Below are 18,194 nucleotides of genomic sequence, written 5' to 3'. Positions count from 1 at the left end.
AGATGGAGGGGCCGCCTTCGCACTCAGGGACCAGGGCAGCCTCCAGTGTCTGGAGGAATTTGTGTTCTACTGATAGCAGTGAGGAAGTGAGTGGAGCCTGGGGAGGTGTGGGAGGGAGGGGCCCTGACATTCCCATGGCAACTTCCCGTGCTCCAGTTCATAGCACTGACTCAAATAGAGAGATATCGCCCACGGGCTCCCTCCCAGCACCCAGGGGAAGAACCCTGCCATGGGGCTGTGGGAAAGATCAGCTCTGTGACCTTTCCCAGATTCTCTGCATCAGCTTGGCTGGGAAAGTGGGGTAGTCAAGGGAGGAATCTCCTGAGGCTGGAGAAATCCAGGCTGAGATGCCCTGGGAGAGCAGTGCAGCTGTCAAGAGCAGGGACATAATGGGACGCCTCTGCTACAAAGCTGGGAACTGTGAGTCCAGTTTTATCTGCACACTTATCCACCCTTCTTCTGTATATCCATCCATCTATCTCTCCATCCATCCATCCATCCATCTATCTATCATCCATCCAGTCACCAATCATCCCTCCATCAATACATCCATCCATCCAGTCATTCATCCAAATATTCATCCATCCATCTATCCATCCATCCAATCATCTAAACATACATACATAAGTTCATACGTGCATCTACCCACCCATACATCGTGCATCCATGCACCTCTCCTCATCAATGAATGCTTATAAAATACTTCCCACAGCCAGTTTCTTGCTCAAAAAACTGAGAAAGCTGTGTATACTACTGGACAAGATGCTAAAATCTGATGCCATTAAAACCTCTGTACCCAGCTTTGTCATGACCCTTCACACCACTTCCCATCCCTTCCTGTCAATTGACTAACTCCTTTCTGTCCCTCAAGATTCAGCTTGGAAGAGCCTGTGTATTGCAGCTGTTGCTCTCCTAGCCCACTAGGTGCTTGGCCGACGTGGCCACTGTATCTTGTCACCATCTTAGCATCTGATGGCCATGCTGGCTTGACATTATTCACAGATGCCTTCTCCCCCAACCCCAGGCTCCTTTTTGATATGGACCACAACACTGTGTCTTTGCCATCCTGTGAGCATCACACAGTGGGTCCTCCAAACTGTTCAAAAGTGCTGGAAATGGAATGGGCAGAGGGAGGAAGGAAGATGGGTAACCGGCTGGTTGTTCACTTTCCATTCAACAAACACTTGTGATGGGCGTTTCTAGGTGTGCCAGCCTGTGCTGAAGACTGAGTTTCTGCGGTGGAACCATCCCAGGCCCTGAGCTCCTGGGCTTTCACCCAGGAAGAAGGCACAGACAGCATCCAGTGACCTGCACAGGGTGGCTGTGGGTCATTGGGTTACAGAACCCATGACCATGGGAAGGTCAGGTGGAAGCCATTTAGGTGACAGAGCTCCACTGGGAGCCACGGCAGAAGGGAGCAGAGACAGTCAGAATATCAGAGGGAAGACAGAGGGGTTGTAGGAGAACGGCAGATCCAAAAGCCCTGGGCTCTTTTAGCTCACTTTAATATCCTTGTGCTTATATGGAATTCAGTGCAACCAAAAGCCAGGTCCTTTTCCAGCCCTACGCAGCCTCCAGGAGAGAAGACTGCATTTTCAGAAGATGGGAAACTTGAGGTAGAACCCCTCTAGCAGGAGACAGTGGGACTAGGAACTGAGCTGGCAGGCACCTGTTGGTACAGCTCTGACCCCTGCAACCTGAGAACCTGGGGTTAGTGGAGAACAGCAGGGAGGCCTGGGTCCCTCGGGTCCCAGGAAAGGTGGGCTGATGCATATTTCAGGGACATCACTTCTCTCCAGACCACATCAGAAGGGCCAACATCTCTGTTAGGGACAGGATCCAGAGCCCACAATCCTTACAGGGCATTGCTCTAAGAAGTATTTTAATTTCTTTTTAAAAAAGAAGAGGAAAAGGAATGTAATCCAGCCCAGATGCTGCCTGCCCTTTTCACCTGGAGATGTGAGGCCACATGCCAGCCTACAAAGGGGGCCGAGTGAGGCGTGTCAGTACTGGTGGACATGACTGGGGATTTGGCTTCAGGTCAGTTGGAGCAGGTGGCTGGGAATGGAGGACCCCTTTATTCTTCCTTTTCCATCTCACTAGGTTCATCCAACAGCTGCTGATATCACCTGACATTTCTTAAGAACATGTATCCCAACACCAGGCCACGGAGCTGAGAGAGCCAGGGTAAGCTAAAAGGCCGTCCTTGCTGCTGGACGTTTTAGATCACTGCTCACCTGGGCAGGGCAGGATGTTGCATTCCTGGTACTCCAGGGACGGGCCCAGGCAGGGCATGCCACCGTACTTGGGCTCAGGATTGTTGCAGACCCGCTTCCGGTTCCGAATGCCCCTGCTGCAGTCGCGGCTGCACTGTGACCACGACGTCCAGGCTGACCAGGCCCCGTTGACGGTGTGGGCTGAGTATCTCCCGGCTCGCAGGAAGTCCCCAGACAGGCCTGGCAGGGGAAACACAGAGCGTGACTCCACAGGAGTTCCTGCAGGGCCCACGCACACACTGGTCTGTCTGCATCAGCACGAGCTTCTCTCTAGAATTAGTCTTTCACACCTCAATAAAATACTGCAGCTGAGTGACAGCCTCCCATAACTCAGACTTCTTTCCTGAGCTGCTATGCAGTAAGGCTGCACATAGGAACCCTAATTGGAGATTACCAGACTATCCCTTATAAAATGTCCATCTTTAAACTGGGCTTCAGTTATCTTCCTCTCGGTGTTTCAATATAGGTATCCTTTCTTCTAACAAAAGCAGAATTTTACCAACTTAACAAGAGTGACTCATTTTGTTGCTCACCAGGCGGGTGGTGTTGGTTTCACTTATGTCAATAGGTGTATTTACCGATACCCTTTATCAAAGAAGAATATATATATATATATATATATATATATATATATATATATATATATATATATATATATTTAACAATAAGATTGTGTGATTGCTGAGCTATGGGGAGTCTAGTCTGAGATAGAAAGTAAATTAGAAGAACAAACACAGGTACAGGATGAGAAGTGTACTTTTATAGCAAAAGGTATTTGTAAAAACTTTGGGGTCACCGAGTATCCCAGATGTCCATCAGCTCCCAGCTCCCAGTATCCCAGCAGGCCTCAGCCTGGGAACCTTTGGCATGTGAGCAGCACTGGCCACTATTCAGAGCTTTCCTGGTGGCCACACAGAGGAGAAGCACTGTCCCCCATGAATTTATCCCACCCCCGTCAATCCTGCACTGCAATCCAGCTCCCCAGCTCTGGGGCATCTGTCAAGGCCAGCCCCTCTGGGCCTGAAGACCCCTTCTTTAGAAATGACATCAGTGGTGCCAGCCCTTTCTATGTCCCATTTATGCGGGAGAATGAAAGTAAAACCACAACACAGAAGTGCTGGGAAATGTCTGAGAAGGCTCTAGCGCAAAATGTAACTGTCATCGTGTTCATCAAACCAAGCTCCGAGGATGCGTCTGAAGAACACAAAAAGAGACGGAGAGCAAAGCAAAGAATGAGGCTCTTTGGGGCCACCAGGCTCCAACCCGCTTTCTCAAGGGCAGAGAGAGGAGCTCCAGGGAGACTAAGTGACCTGCCCAGGGGATAGAACTGCGGACGGAGCATTGGGACCAGACAGAGGGCAGGTCTGGCTCCCTCCCCAGGCTTTCTCCAGGCTGCTAACATGGCATTCAGGGGTCTGCCCAGTTCAGGGGGTGAAGCAATGGCATGTGTCCATGGCATTCTTACACATGGTGCTTCTTAACAGAAACATCCCCCGTATGAGTAAAACCAAAGAAATCCACTCTTCCTGACTTTTGTCTACTTTGAGGATAAATAAACTGAAATACTATTTTCACCTTATATTTTAGTGCCAGAAAACCTATGGAAAGTCCTTCCTCAGTGCATTTTTTCATCCAAAATAAATCTGACACAAACTACTGTGGACCTTTCATAAGCACAGTGTTATTTGGGCCCTGAATGCCCAGAACCATCTCCTATCATGGTGTCCCTTGTTGCGGTTTCAGTTACTTGTGGTCGACCACAATCATAAAGTATCAATGCTTGTGTTGACTCAGGGAAGAGACACATTTACATAACATTTACTATGGTATATCTTTATAAATATGCTATTTTATTATTATTTATTGTTAGTAATCTCTTAATGTGCATAATTTTTCATAGGTTTGTGTGTGCACGGAAAAACAAGTTCGTATGGTGTCTGGTACTGTCCAGTTTCAGGTGTCCGCTGGGAGTCTATGAATGCATCCCTCCATGGACAAGGGGGGATATAGCTGAATTCTCATAGTGAGTGTCTCCCCCTTCAATTTGCTGTGAAGTCCACTCTGTTCTACAGGGATCACTGTGATAAAGACCGCAAAGCCACAATTAATAACAAGGACACACTACCCGTGCTCTTCCATGACCTTAGACTCAAGATCAAAGGCCTCCCAGGAGCAGTCTGTCCTCCCACCATCCCTCACCATCTGTGGAGCAGCCGCTGGTCCCATCGCTGGAACAGTACCGCATTTCAATCCTCTGCCTTCCCACCTCCAGCAAATTGGGATCGGGCAGGCGGGCTTTGCAGGTGTACCGGAATCGCTGTTCATAGTGGCCGCCATTGTCAGAGATGTTGACAGGTGTCCAGGGCGTCCAGGGCGTGGTCTTCTTCAGCTCAGGACATGCATTGGTGTTACAAGGCTGGTATTCCTAGGAGAGAAAATGCATAGTGTGTCTCAGCCCCCTGCATAGACGAAGCCCTGTCATGACAGCTGCTCTCTTTCAGGGAAAGGTAAGTTTTCTTAAAACTTCAGATACAAAGACACTCATAGCTGCTCTGCAAAATTGAAAACACATAAACAGAGAGCTCAGCTCTCAGGCCATCTTCACAAGGAACGTGCAGTTTCCCCCATATACACAATGAGAACAAGATAATAAACAAAGTCACATGTGGGAGCAAAAGGCAATTCCATAAAATCATCTTCATTTTCTTTATCAGTAATCCAAGGTGCTGATTATTTGGATATTAAGTTTATCTATTTTCTTTAAAGTATCAAAGTTAAAACCATGGAACCAGACTTGATTCTTAGACCATGTAATGTTAAGTTTGAGGTTTGTGGATATTGTGAGCCCTGGAGTCACAGATCCAAAGCACTGGGGTGGTTGAGTTTCAACAGAACACACACACCCCTCTTTCTAGTCTGTAACACATTTTCCCATCATCCCCCATTATGCACCCGATAGCCTTTGCAGTTTCTCCTCAGCCCCTCACTCCCAGAAATCTCTTAAAACAACCCAGGTGGGAGGGTCCTGGGTGGCCAAGCATGGAGTAGATCTGAGGGACTGCCAGGTGGATACACCATGTCTGGACAAGGTGGAATTTAGGACTAGGGTATTGACAATCTTCTTGGAACACCTCCGGGTTTATATGAAAACAGTCCTAAATCTTATGGCTGCAAAACCAGGAATAGATGGATTAATCTTGGATGCAGTAGTTATCACAATTCCACTCTAAGAAAGGATGTTTCTATAGAGGGAAAACCAACACCACATGAGGTAGCCAGTCACTCATGGCCACGCTTTAAAATAGTATCATCAATATTAAACACACACACACACACACAATTTAAGCTTTATTATAAAATAAGAGAGCTGTTCTATCCTTTCCCTATCTCTTTGAGTGGGATATCTTGATACTACTACCACCATGGAGCTAAAACCCTGAACTTTCCAGTGTGTTAGGCATTGTGCATGAATTGTGCTGCAAGGAAAAAGAGGCTGTAACTCTTCTGTCTACCACATCACTCAGCCTTCCCATCTCCCATCCTCCTAGCATAGTTGTGCTGTAATCCTAGTTAGATCAAAGTTCAGTGTTTGCATTTATCAGTAGGTGAACGCTACCCAGAGTGATGTGGTGAACTGCAATTGATTTATGCTTCTTGTTGGGCTCCCTCCAGTCCAAATCCAGGCTTCTCTTGCTTTGCATAGGTGGTTGTTTAGTTTCTATGAACTTGTCCTTTATTTTTTTTTTAAAGATTGATGTGAATTTTTTTATGCCTTTATTTTATTTATTTATTTTTATGTGGTGCTGAGGATCAAACCCAGCGCCTCTCACATGCTAGGCAAGCGCTCTACCGCTGAGCCCCAGCCCCAGCCCCTGAACTTGCCCTTAATTCATCTTCCATCAGGTATTCAGACACAGCAGGGAGGATACCATTGCCTATCCCTAAAAAGTCCCTCTGAGAACCCACTGACCTGCTCCAAACTGGCTTGACTGCTCTCTGTTTCCTGAATAACTCTGCACCTCCATGCTGGGCTTTTCTTCCTTTCTTTGTATTCAGTCTTTTATTTCCTGCATTGCAATACTTCACCCTTCTTTGTTGAACTTTCTTTTGCTAGAGCACATCCTGCAGCGACATCCTAAACAAGGGTGCTGGCAAGACCAATGTCTGGCACTGTTATCACCATAAGCATCTTTATGCTACCCTCAAGCCTGGTTAGAAGTTTGATGAAAAGTTTAGGCTGGGAACAATTTTGCTTCAGAATTGAATGTGAAGCTTCATGTGCTCTCTCTTCCAGTGTTGCATTAGAAATGTCAAGTCAGTCTCTTTTCTCATCCCTTACTTGTGATCTGTAAAAATCATCTGCAAGCAGCTTTGAGGACCTCCTCTTTGCCCAGCATTGTGGAAGGGCACAATGACATCCTTGTGTTTGGGTCATTTTGGTAAAAAATTATATTTTAATCTGTAAAGCAAAGACTTTTGTTTTAGAAAATTTCCCAATGACTCTGTGGGTTGTTTCTTCTCCATTTTTTTTCCTTCCTCTCTTGCTGTTTCTCCTGTTGTTTGGATACAAGTTCTGATATTCAACATAAAGCTTCTTATCTTTTATCTCATATTTTCATCTTTTGCTTTTCTTTATAGAATACTACTTTATCTTTACCCTCCAAAATGACTTTTGGGATTTTCATCTCTTCTATCATTTTTCAAAGGCCCCTTTTCCATCTCTCATGGTCTTGACTGTTCTGTTACTAGATACAGTGTTTCCCTGGTCCCACAGCCATCTCTGATTTGAGCACAGTAGTGGTAATTGATTCTCTCTTTATCATTTCTGCATTGTCCACTTGCTGTTTCTCCTGGCGTGTATGGATCTCTCTTTCACATTAGATGATTTCCTCTTTATTTATGGGCATTCTTGGTTTCCTGCTTACATTAGAATATCAGGGCAAAAAGTTCACTGGAGGCCTGAGCACAGGGGAGGGTTTTATTGGCCCTGATGGGAACTGGATGTGTTAGTCGGATGAAGAAAGCTATTAGAATCTTATTTATTGTTAGTTTGTTTGTTTTTATTGGGCTGTTCAGGAAGACTGTTCCAGGGCCCTGCCCATCTGGATGGTGGATGTTGAGCCTCCAGGGATGGGGGGAGAAGTGGAGTAAGAGGTTGGGCTCTCAGTTTCCAGGAGATAGTTATTTTAAATATACATATATTTAGTTATATATATATTGGGTCTTTGCTGAACAGATCAGGTCTAAGCCCCCTGGTGAAGTAGAAGTCAAGCTACTTTATATTTCTCAACAGCATTCCTGGAAGATAGGAGGTATGAAGTACTATGCTCAATATTAAAGCAAAATTATTCCAACCTAAAATTTCTACCAGACTTTTAATCAACTTTAATCATAGCATGGAGACAATTTCTTAAACAGAAGCCACCTAAACTCTATTTTGCTTCCAATAGAGAAAGTTGAGCTGCAGATTCCCAAGCTCTGAGATCTAGGGTAGGAAGTGGGAGGATTCTTCCCATCTCTGTGCTGGGGCCTCCAAGAACCACTTCTGGCTTCTAAGCCTAGACAGCAGTGTTCACAGGCTGTGAGACAGGACCCTCAACTGTAATTTACTACAGTGAGAGGATATGAAGTGAAACCAGCACAGGAAAGGCAAAGAAGAGCAGTCCCCATGATACCAGGCCCTACACCACGCCTCTGCACTGAAGCTGTTCAGGAAACTCGCTGAAAACTCAGTGCTCAGGTTTTCCCCGGGGTCTGGTGTACAGGCGCCTCTGCCTGTCATGCACGGAAAGTTACACCCTGTTGTTTGCATCAATAGTTTGGGCCTGCTTAGCCACTCTTATCAGTCTGGAGATGGGGGAAATGATTTGAAATTCAAATTTCCTGAAGTCAGCCAAGAGCCAACCTTCCAAGCAGGCCTTTCTAAGGACCACATTCGGAGCCAGCAGCTGTTTAGATTTTTCTGTACAGTTCCTCTCTCTGAGTCTTGGATTCCTTTATCTTGGATATGTTTCCAACCCTATTAAAAAAAAAAATACAATCTGATTCTTCCTCTCTTTTTCGTTTCATAGCTTTAAGCCCTGAAAAAACAATCCCTTCGATACTGAATTCTCGATTAGTGAGAAAATGTGGTCCTGCATGTGTGTCCCCGACGCCAGCTTGACCTGGAAGCCTAGTACCCTCTATTCCATCACTGCTCTGGTTACTCCAAGTAGGGTTCTTTACTCTCCATCCATCCTTTAAATTTTTACGTTGGGCAGCACTCAGAAGCCTTTTATGTTTGTAATATCATAGGCTCTTAAAAGAAAATGCGTAAAGCAGTCATGGCGGCTGCTCACATGGAATGCCTCTAGCGCTCCCCCTGGCTCATGCCAGCTCCATGCCACCCACACTGGAGAGATAGATGACTTCATCCTTCTTTGTGGGCAGTGTTCTTTATTATGCCATCTTTTGGATGCTGCTTTTTAAATTAAAAAGTAGTCCTAATGAATGCCATAGATTGTAACATGCCATTACTAGACACGGAAGCCCATGAGAAGGATGAAATAAACCCCTGCCTGTGCCCACGTGAGGGAGGGGTGCTGTCAAGACTGGAGTGAAAGCACCATAGCCCGTGCCACTTGCCCACGTTATTCTGTGCCAGGTTGGCTGGGCAAGGTCCAGGAGCCCTCTGCTGGAATGGGCTCGAGACACATGCAGTTTATGGATCTAGGTATAAAATGAGGATGTTGTGCAAATAAACAAGTTTGATATCACCTATGAAATAGTATGATAATTATAATCCTAATAAACAGGGAGACTACCCCCAGTCAAACCTACCTTCCTCCACCAGAAATTTCATCTTTTCTATGGAGGTGAAGTTTAGTTCTTGAAATCTCTCAGTGGTAAATGTATTTGAAAGCCAGTTCCAATGTCTGGATTGGCATCTCTGATGGTCCCAGAAGGACAGGTTGTCACATGTCCCAGGGGTGGACACAGTATGTGGCTGAGGAGGATTGGTGCAGGCTCACTAGATCTAAGATTCCAATAACTGATCCTGTTCTTCAGTTTTAATTTTAATTTCCTCAGAGTACAAAGTTTAACATGAAACTCAGGGCTTCTTTGAACTGCTTTGGATGGTTCGATTGTGATACACTTGCTTGAAGTATCAGATTATGAAAGGTTGAGGGATGGTAAGGCCAATCTGTTTTAAAATTATGACTCAAAGTATGAAGTGATTCAATTCAGTCATGATCACCGAGGAGGCTTAAGTGAATCTGTTTGCTACAATTTGGTGGTGTACTGCTGCCGTACTGTCTAGATTTGAATGGACCTTGAACACCAAGAAATGATTCTAGGGAGCTAATTCCTATTATTTGCTACATAGGATTCTCAATATTCTGGTGGAATTATTAGATAAGAATGGTTACTAAAGAAATTTTAAGGGCTGGGGATGTGGCTCAAGCGGTAGCGCGCTCGCCTGGCATGAGTGCGGCCTGGGTTTGATCCTCAGCACCACATACCAACAAAGATGTTGTGTCTGCCAAAAACTAAAAAATAAATATTGAAATTCTCTCTCTCTCTCTCTCTTAAAAAAAAGAAATTTTAAATTCTTTCTCCAATTATGTTATCCATGGATTCTCAATCTCAGTCAATACTGATAAACCACCCATTTAGAAATTAAATTCAGAACCCGACAGATGCAGCCTCCTGTCTCACCCTCAATGCATCCTTGCTGTCTCTCTTCTCACCACAGGCTTGTTTTACAGAATCAAAGTACATATTTCACCAAAGCCTAATTATCTATGTATAATTCTGTCTCTGTCGATAGGTGGCAAGTTTGTGAAAAGCAACTTTATTTTATTTTACTGAATTTGAGCACATTTACCCTATTTACCAGGGGAAAGGACAAATCATATTGATCAAGTCACTGATAAGCTTATTGAAATGGAATCTGCACCAGTGTAGGGAGCCAATTTAGATGGTTAAGTGGACCCTCTTATTTGGCTATTTGTTTTACCTTTGAGAAACTTAAAATGTTTTATATTTTATAGAATCAAAGTAAAATAGAGAGATGAAGACAAGCCAAGCAGAATTTTGATACCATGTGTTCAGCACAAAGTGTAACAATTCCCCTCATCACTGTCTGAAACTCCTCTCATATGGACTGCTTACAGTTTCCATTCGTATTTATCAAGTTCTCTTTCAGTAACTAAGTTTGGCATGACAAGAGAGAAAGCCATTGTGCATAAAGAAAATGACCAACCAATTCAAAGTGCCTGCAAAGGGCAAAAGCACTCAGGCATGTAGAGGGAAGTCAACCTGTGACCACAGGAGTGTGGGTCAATCAGAACAGAGACTGGCAGGAGGTCATGGAAATTACTTTGGTGATACCCAGGATGGAAAGCAGGTAAACAAAGAGTGGATTCAACATTACATGGTTACAGAGTGACTTCTGGTTCCCACCAAGATGGAGCAACAGAAATAGGATTAACCCTTGCACCAGAATGACCAAAAACTATATGAAATAACAGTTCTAAAAACCCCAGCCTTCAAGCAACCAAGGCCAGTGGTCACTGAGTGACGGGAAACACTGAGGGAGTCCCATGATCTTCACAGTCCTAACCCCAAGAAGGTTCCCAGGTGGTGGCATGGGACATGGAAACTCAGGTAGATATGAGATAAGGCGTGGGAGACAGTTGGGAGCAGGCGATGTCAAAATGACTGTGGTTCTCAGAAAGAAGGTTGCTGGATGGGAATAACTGCAGCTGTATGCAGAGCCTCACGTAAGTGTTTAATGGTGTAAAAATCAGTAAATATACACACACACAAATTATTCATGGGTGGGAAAGACCCACCTGGAAAGATCAACCACACAGGGCTCGGAGCAGTACTTGCTCTCACGAGCAGGAATGGAAAAACACTGAACTCTCAGGGCATCAGTGGTGCACCAAGAAATGTCCTGACCCTTCAGTGGGAAAATGATCAGAGACCAAATGCTGCTCTGATCCAAACTTGCCAGGCCTAAAAGCAAGAACCCAAACCATCAGACTGGTTTTATGTCACTTAATCACATCCCAGAAAAGATCTCTAGAATGTTTTTTCAAACTACAAAATTGTCCCAGCACAAAACCAGGTGAAACTTACACATTAAGCATCCAATCTAAACTTAGGAGGTATGCAAAGAGGCCAAAGACAAAACAAAAGGCCACAACTTATGACAAGGAGCAAAGTCATACAACTGAAAAGGATGCAGAAATGACATAAACGAGATTCTGTTCCTCAAAAACATTAAAAGGCTTATTGTCGCGGCATTCCATACAATGCAGGAGCTGGGAAGAAAGCCTGGGCTCACCAAGTAGAGACCTGGAGGGTGTGAGGAGGAACGCCTGGACTTGGCAGCTGCACAGAGCGTTTGCTGATGGCTGCAAAAGGAGGAAGTAATCCCAGGTCATTTCATGAGATCAGATGTTATCAAAGTCAGAGAAAGCCTCCAGAAGGGAAGAACACTACAGGTGAGTATCATCCTTCACAGACCTTAAATCCCTGATGCACTCCCACACACATTCTGTGCACCTACATAACATGCCTACGTGCATAAATATTATTTTTTTGGTCATTAATGTTTGAATATTTAGAACTGAAAATAACCACTAAGTATTTGTAGATATATGTTTCATAAATACAAAATGGAGTCAACTCCACCTTCACTTGTCACTATATATATGCCTGAGAAATGTCATTTTCCATCACCCAGCCAGCCCGTGTAGCAACTGCATGCTCTTGTGTGAGTGCATGTGTGCGTATGTGTGCATCGCACCCGTTCCTCCTCCCTTGGCCACCACTTGCTTCACTTACACTCAGTTCCTTTGGCTGCAGGGCTCTTCATGCTGGTCCAGGCCTTTGAACATGAGACAGTTACAATCACCTTCCATAGAAATTAGAGACGTCTGAGTCACAGGGTGGCATGGTGGAGGGAGACATCGGTCCATGGGCAGTCTGACTCACTGCCTAATCCACTGAAAATCATCCTTGGACACTTAGAACACTTCCCAACATGTGCCACACAATGGGTCAGACAACACGGTCTCCTAACACCAGAAACTGTCTACAGTCCATGGTCTTTCTTTAGATTTAGTCAGCTGTCCCAGATAAATACCCACGTGCATTTAAATCTGATTTTCATAGAAGGTGTAAAGATATTCAAAATGCTGCATGACAAACTCTGTTCACACAAGTTACTCTGAGGAGAGGCTGATGATGAAGAGATTTTTAAGAATTCTACTCTGTGCTCATTCCACTATTACTACCAGTCGTAAAAAATATAATAGAATGTAATAGAAATGTTTTGAAAAATTGCAAAAATAATATTGCAACAAAAAGTGAATGATTTTAAGTCGAAAATCATCCATAACTCCATGACTGTACACAAATGGTGTTCAGCAGGTTCCCGCTGAGTGGCCATGCACATTTTGTGCCACCGTCCTAACCCTTCATTATGACACTTGCTTACATCCAGGCTGGTGCCTGGATTATCTCAAGGGCAAAACCTGAGAGTGAAGCAACTTCTTGCCCCACTGAGTGATGGGCACCAAGGCTGCTCCTAGGGGGAGCATGAGCCTGCCATCTTGGGCCCGCAGACTATGCACTCACTTTCAACCAGCAGAGTGTGGATTCTTCTAGGAATAGAAGAGCAGCCAAATACTACTCTGCAAAAGGAAGTGTGTGTGTGTGTGTGTGTGTGTGTGCGCGCGCACGCGCGTAGAGAAGTGTGCACATTAGATTTTATACCTGCGCATATAAAAAACAATGGAGCTGGCTTTCCTCCTTCCACATTACTTTAGACATTTCTCTTATATATCATGGTTGATAGCTCAAGAGGATAAGAAAACCAGTGCTGCTGCTAGAGAACTGGCCTGCAGAGGCTGAGATTTGTAGGCACTTTGGACTCTACAAATGAGCATCTCAAATGAGAAGATCAATCTATTTACTTTAGTCTCTAACTATAATGCCTTTAAATTCTTATTTTCTGAGAGTGAAAGTCAAGAATGCAGACATCTTTTTTTTCTGGCAAATATCTTGCAATGAAAGGAGAAAGTACTTCTAGGTGGAAGTGAATACCTATCACTGGGGGAATGAAAATGGGTGACCTGCAGCAAAGGTGTCCACCCTTTATTTCTATTTCTCCATGTCTAAGGGGGAAATGTTCAAGTATCATGTACCCACAGGACAATTTACAATACTTTGTACAGATTTTAGGCATTCTTCCAAAGAATTATGAGAATTTTTGGAAGAATTGAAATCAATAGGATAAGCCACGGTGGGGTTATGTTATTAAGATTAAGGGTTGGGCAGGACTGCTCATTTAACTTGCTTTTGCAACAATACAGTTACTCCAGATTCTTTTAAGGACAAAAAAAAAAGCAACAAATGTTAATGAAGTTTCTTACTAGATTATGTTGGCTATCTATGCCTCCATGGTTCACAACCACAAGAAATCAAATCCTGTAGCCATAGGATTTGAATGTGATGGTTACAGTCACATAATCAAACTTGTATGGGTTAAAGTGGTTCCATTTCTTAGCAAAAAAATGTAAAGTAAAATTGCAGCAAGAGTAATTATGGAGAACTCAGACACGAAGACACAGGCCGAAACCCACTCTTATCCCTTGTTGGGAGGCAGCGTAGGCCAGTAATGGTAAATATTTGGTAAGTTACTGGATGTCAATGTTTGATGAGGTAATATTTATTTTTATATGTTTTAATCAGCTTTCTCACTGCTGTGATGAAGGACCTGACCAGAACAATGTAGAGCAGGAAAAATTTATTTGGGGGCTCACAGTTTCAGAGATCTCAATCCACAGAGCAGTCTCCATTCTTCTGGACTTGAGATGAGCCAGAACAACATGGTGGAAGAGTGTGGTGGAGGGAAGTAGCTCACATAATGATCAAAAAGCAGAGAGAGACTCCACTCTCCTTATACAAAATATGTACCCCACAGCCACGCCCCCAATGAACCACCTCCTCCTCCAGCCACACCTCTCCTGCCTCCAGTCACCACTCAGTTAATCCCATCAGGGATCAATTCACTGATTCGGTAAAGGCATGACCCAAACATTTCTCCTCCAACCTTTTTGCATCATCTCACACATGAGCTTTTGGATATACTACATCTAAACCATAATAATATAAAAATTAATTTCTGAAAGTGTTAGGTTTTGAGCTTTGAAGCAATACACTAAGAAGAACCGCCATTTGACCCAACCATCCCACTCCTCAATCTATAGCCAAAGGACTTAAAATCAACATACTACAGTGACACAGGCACATCAATGTTTATAGCAACTCAGTTCACAATAACCAAACTATGGAATCAATCTAGGTGTTCTTCAACAGATGAATGGATAAAGAAACTGTGATATATGCACACAATGGAATATTACTCAGCTTTAAAGAATAATGAAATTATGGCATTTGTAAGTAAATGGATGGAGCTGGAGAATATCATGTTAAGTGAAATAAGCCAATCTCAAAAAACCAAAGGCTGCATATTTTCTCTGATTACACATATGCTAATTCACAATAAGGGGCTCTAGGGAAAAACAGAGGTACTTTGGCTTAGGTAGAGGGGAGTGAAGGTGGGGAGGGATTTTGGGAGTAGGAAGGCTAGTAGAATGACTCAGACATCATTACCCTAGGTACATATATGATTACATGACCAGTGTGATTGTACAACATGGACAACCAGAAGAATGAGAGATTATACTCCATCTATGATGGGTCAAAGCAATTCTATTGTCATATATAACTAATTAGAACAAATAAAAATTTAAATAAAAAGGAGAAGAAATTTGAGTTGCACAGTGCTGATAGTACATGCAACTTGGTTTTGACTTCTTGCTTTGCAAATAAATGAAATTCCACTCTCCTCTCTTGGAACTTCTGGATGCCATTTTAAAAAATCTGCTGTCCTGTGACCCTATGACTAAAGGAACTTAAGACAAAAGAGTTAAACCTTCTTCTATTGGCTTATCTAAATTGTAAAATTCCTACCTAAAGGCGCCTCACAGGGACCAAGCATAGTGATGTCTGCACTGCTCAGCTCTCTTCTGCTTATCATCAGACATGCAAGCCTGTGCATCCCCAGGGGTCACGGTTTGGGCATTCAGACCTGGAGCCTTGGGGCAGCCAGTCTATTCCCTGCCTGCTCCTGCACCCAGCTCCTTGATTGTGTCATAGCTCTGATCTCAAAGTGCTTTCACAGTAAGCACCTGCTCACACACTGACACTGTGGGGTGTGGGAATCTAAGAAGCTCCTGAGATCCCCCACCCCCCTGCCACACTCCGTAAGACGTCCTTCCCTGGAGTTGTGATGTATCAGTCAAGTTGCAGGTACATCCACTCTGTCGATTAGGCCACGTGGTCTAAGACCTTCTAGAAGCAGAACAGAGATTGAGAGAGAGAGAGAGAGAGAGAGAGAGAGAGAGAGAGAGAGAGAGAGAGAGAGATATCTTTCTGCTGGCTTTGAGGGACTGAGCTGTCATGTGTGGCCACAACTTAGGGCAGCCCAAGTTGCTGAGATCCACCTCCAGACTATAGTCAGCAGGAAATCAGAGATCTCTGTCCCCCAAACACAAGGAACTAAATCCAGCAAACACCCAAAGTCCTCAAAAGAGGAGCCTGACCCTCAGAAAATACTGCAGCTTTAACCACCATCAGGTTTCAGACTATGAGGCACTGGGCAGAGTAGCCAGTGAGATTCCACACAGACCACTGAAGTAAGGAACTGTAAAAAATAAATGCATGCTGTTTGAACCATTAACTTGTTATACATAAATCTAAAACTAATACGCATCTACGTGTTCTTTTTTTATTTTTTAATTAGTTCTAATTAGTCATACATGATAGCAGAATGCATTTTGATTTATGGTACACAAATCGACACAACTTTTCATTTCTCTGGTTGTACTCTATGTATGCTTATTAGTTTGTGTACATAAAGGAGAAATTTACATCCTGGCTCTTCTTCCAATGCTCCAAGGATTCAATGTATTAGACGATTGAAATGAAATTGTATTTTCTTAACCTCTTGCCTCCTTTGAATCCCTGTATCAAGGAATTTTCCATCATGGAAAACTCGATGTCCTCTTTCTATTATACTTTTCCAATTCTTTATTATGAGAAAGTTTTAGTGAAAAGTAAAAAAAAAAAGACTATTACTTGTTATTCATGATTCACAGGAAACTCAGGGTGTTGAGAATCCTGGAGGTTATCTAGCAAGCTGAGGTCTGTTGCTACAATTCATAGTTTATTAAGTTGTCTGATGCTATTCACAATTAATGTTGTTGAACTCCACTTTATAGAACAGAAAAAAAATACACATGGGCTGCCCCTTAATTTGTATGTAAACCTCATCAACTCCATCAGAGCTATAGGTTTTAATTCACTATGCTTGAAAAGTATAAAGACAATGCCTTTTACTTTCAGAGCATATACAACATTTAAAATGGTGTTCTACTCATTCTGTGAAAGAGTTTTCCTAAAGTGGGTCTCTGTGGGATGCTGATGGATGCTGCCAATGAAACATCTGCTTTCAGAAAAAACTGAGAAGCTCTGGGTTAAACAAAGTTAATGGGTTTCTCCAAACGGGAAGTGTCAGAGCTGATGTGGGAGCCCTGTGAGCACAGAGCCTCCTGTGTAACCAGAACTGAGGACAGAATATATTAGCAAACATGGCCAGAGAGGTCATTACCTGGAATCACACAGGTGCTGGGGCTGTTCTGTCCTTCCTGGGAAGCTCTCTGTTCACTCCTAAGTTCACGGCCAACCCCGACAACCAGGAGAGCCCAGCAGAGACAGATTCCCTTCTACTCCCCGCAGCCCCTTAGCCGGTGCCTCAGCTATCTTAGCTGTAGAACTGATTTACTTGTAAAGAAACATATGATGCTGATGATCTGAAGGTGTTAAACCAAATAAGAGTTTATGATCATTAGCAAGAGTGTCTATATGTGGCATCATTTGTTCTGTGTAGCAGCCTGGAACCAAAGACTGGATGCAGAACATGAAATGATCAGCACCCACTGGACATGGTAACTGGAGGAATGATCCTCCTTCCCAAGAAAGTGCAGATGGTCCCAAGAATCTGTGGTTTTCCTGCCAGGGCCAATGCAGCAGAGTGGCTTTATCAGTATGGTAAAGTTAGTTAAGTCTAACTAGCACGTATGCATCTATGTCTGTGATTTCACATTTCCCCCCACCCAGGGATGTGATTGTCTAGTAGAAGATTATCCTCTCCTAAATCTGCCCTTATCTGAGTTTACACATAGCTTTCATTTCACCAGCTCACAACTAAATGCAGATCTCATGCCCTGACCAATAGCAGTAAGGACATTTATTTATTTTAAAAGGCTCACAACACAAATGATGTATTTGGAGCATGCATAACTGAGGTCAAAGCCCTTGTGACATTTCATTTCATTGTTTGCAAGTATTTGGAAGCCTTGGGTGTTCTTTTGGCTCTCTAAGCTAAACTTAATGGATCTAGAAAATGAAAACATGCATGTTTTATCAACATCTTTTCTCTATTAAAAAAATCCCATGGAGCTGTATTCTGGGGTTCTTCTTTTAGAAAAATTACTACAGGAAATTAATTTTTTCTTCTTAACTACAAATATATAAGTGATCTTGTTTTAATAACTCAGATTGTTTAATTAGGTTCTTTTTCCCACAAATGTTTCCTACTCATGGGTAATGACCTAATTACCTTAATTTTAACATCTCATATTTTTAAAACTAAAAGTCAAAGTCATATTGCCTAAATGATGCTTTCCATTCACAATTTCCATTCCAATTCACATCTGCTCAGCCATCCATGTTTCAGTGATCATTGTCAAAGCATCGATACCCTGTACAAAAAGCTGATCTATGTCCTCAGAGGCC

The 18,194-nt window shown here is 43.4% G+C and overlaps 1 protein-coding gene across 2 annotated transcripts in view; it reads right to left on the bottom strand.

The window, feature by feature from the left end:
• Sema5a (semaphorin 5A) overlaps positions 1-18,194 on the bottom strand; it is a 450,631-nt gene that overhangs the window by 20,202 nt on the left and 412,235 nt on the right. For both annotated transcript variants that reach the window (XM_071612704.1, XM_027943895.3), the window contains exons 17-18: positions 4,476-4,701; positions 2,238-2,456 (exon numbers count right to left, since the gene is read on the bottom strand). In XM_071612704.1, the coding sequence (XP_071468805.1) occupies positions 2,238-2,456; positions 4,476-4,701 (445 nt within the window). The remainder of the gene's footprint in view (positions 1-2,237; positions 2,457-4,475; positions 4,702-18,194) is intronic.

Source organism: Marmota flaviventris, chromosome 5 (genome assembly GCF_047511675.1).
Source record: "Marmota flaviventris isolate mMarFla1 chromosome 5, mMarFla1.hap1, whole genome shotgun sequence".
Classification (NCBI taxonomy): Eukaryota; Metazoa; Chordata; class Mammalia; order Rodentia; family Sciuridae; genus Marmota; species Marmota flaviventris.
The sequence above is the reverse complement of the archived record's forward strand: the minus strand, read 5'-3'. Positions and strand labels throughout refer to the sequence as shown.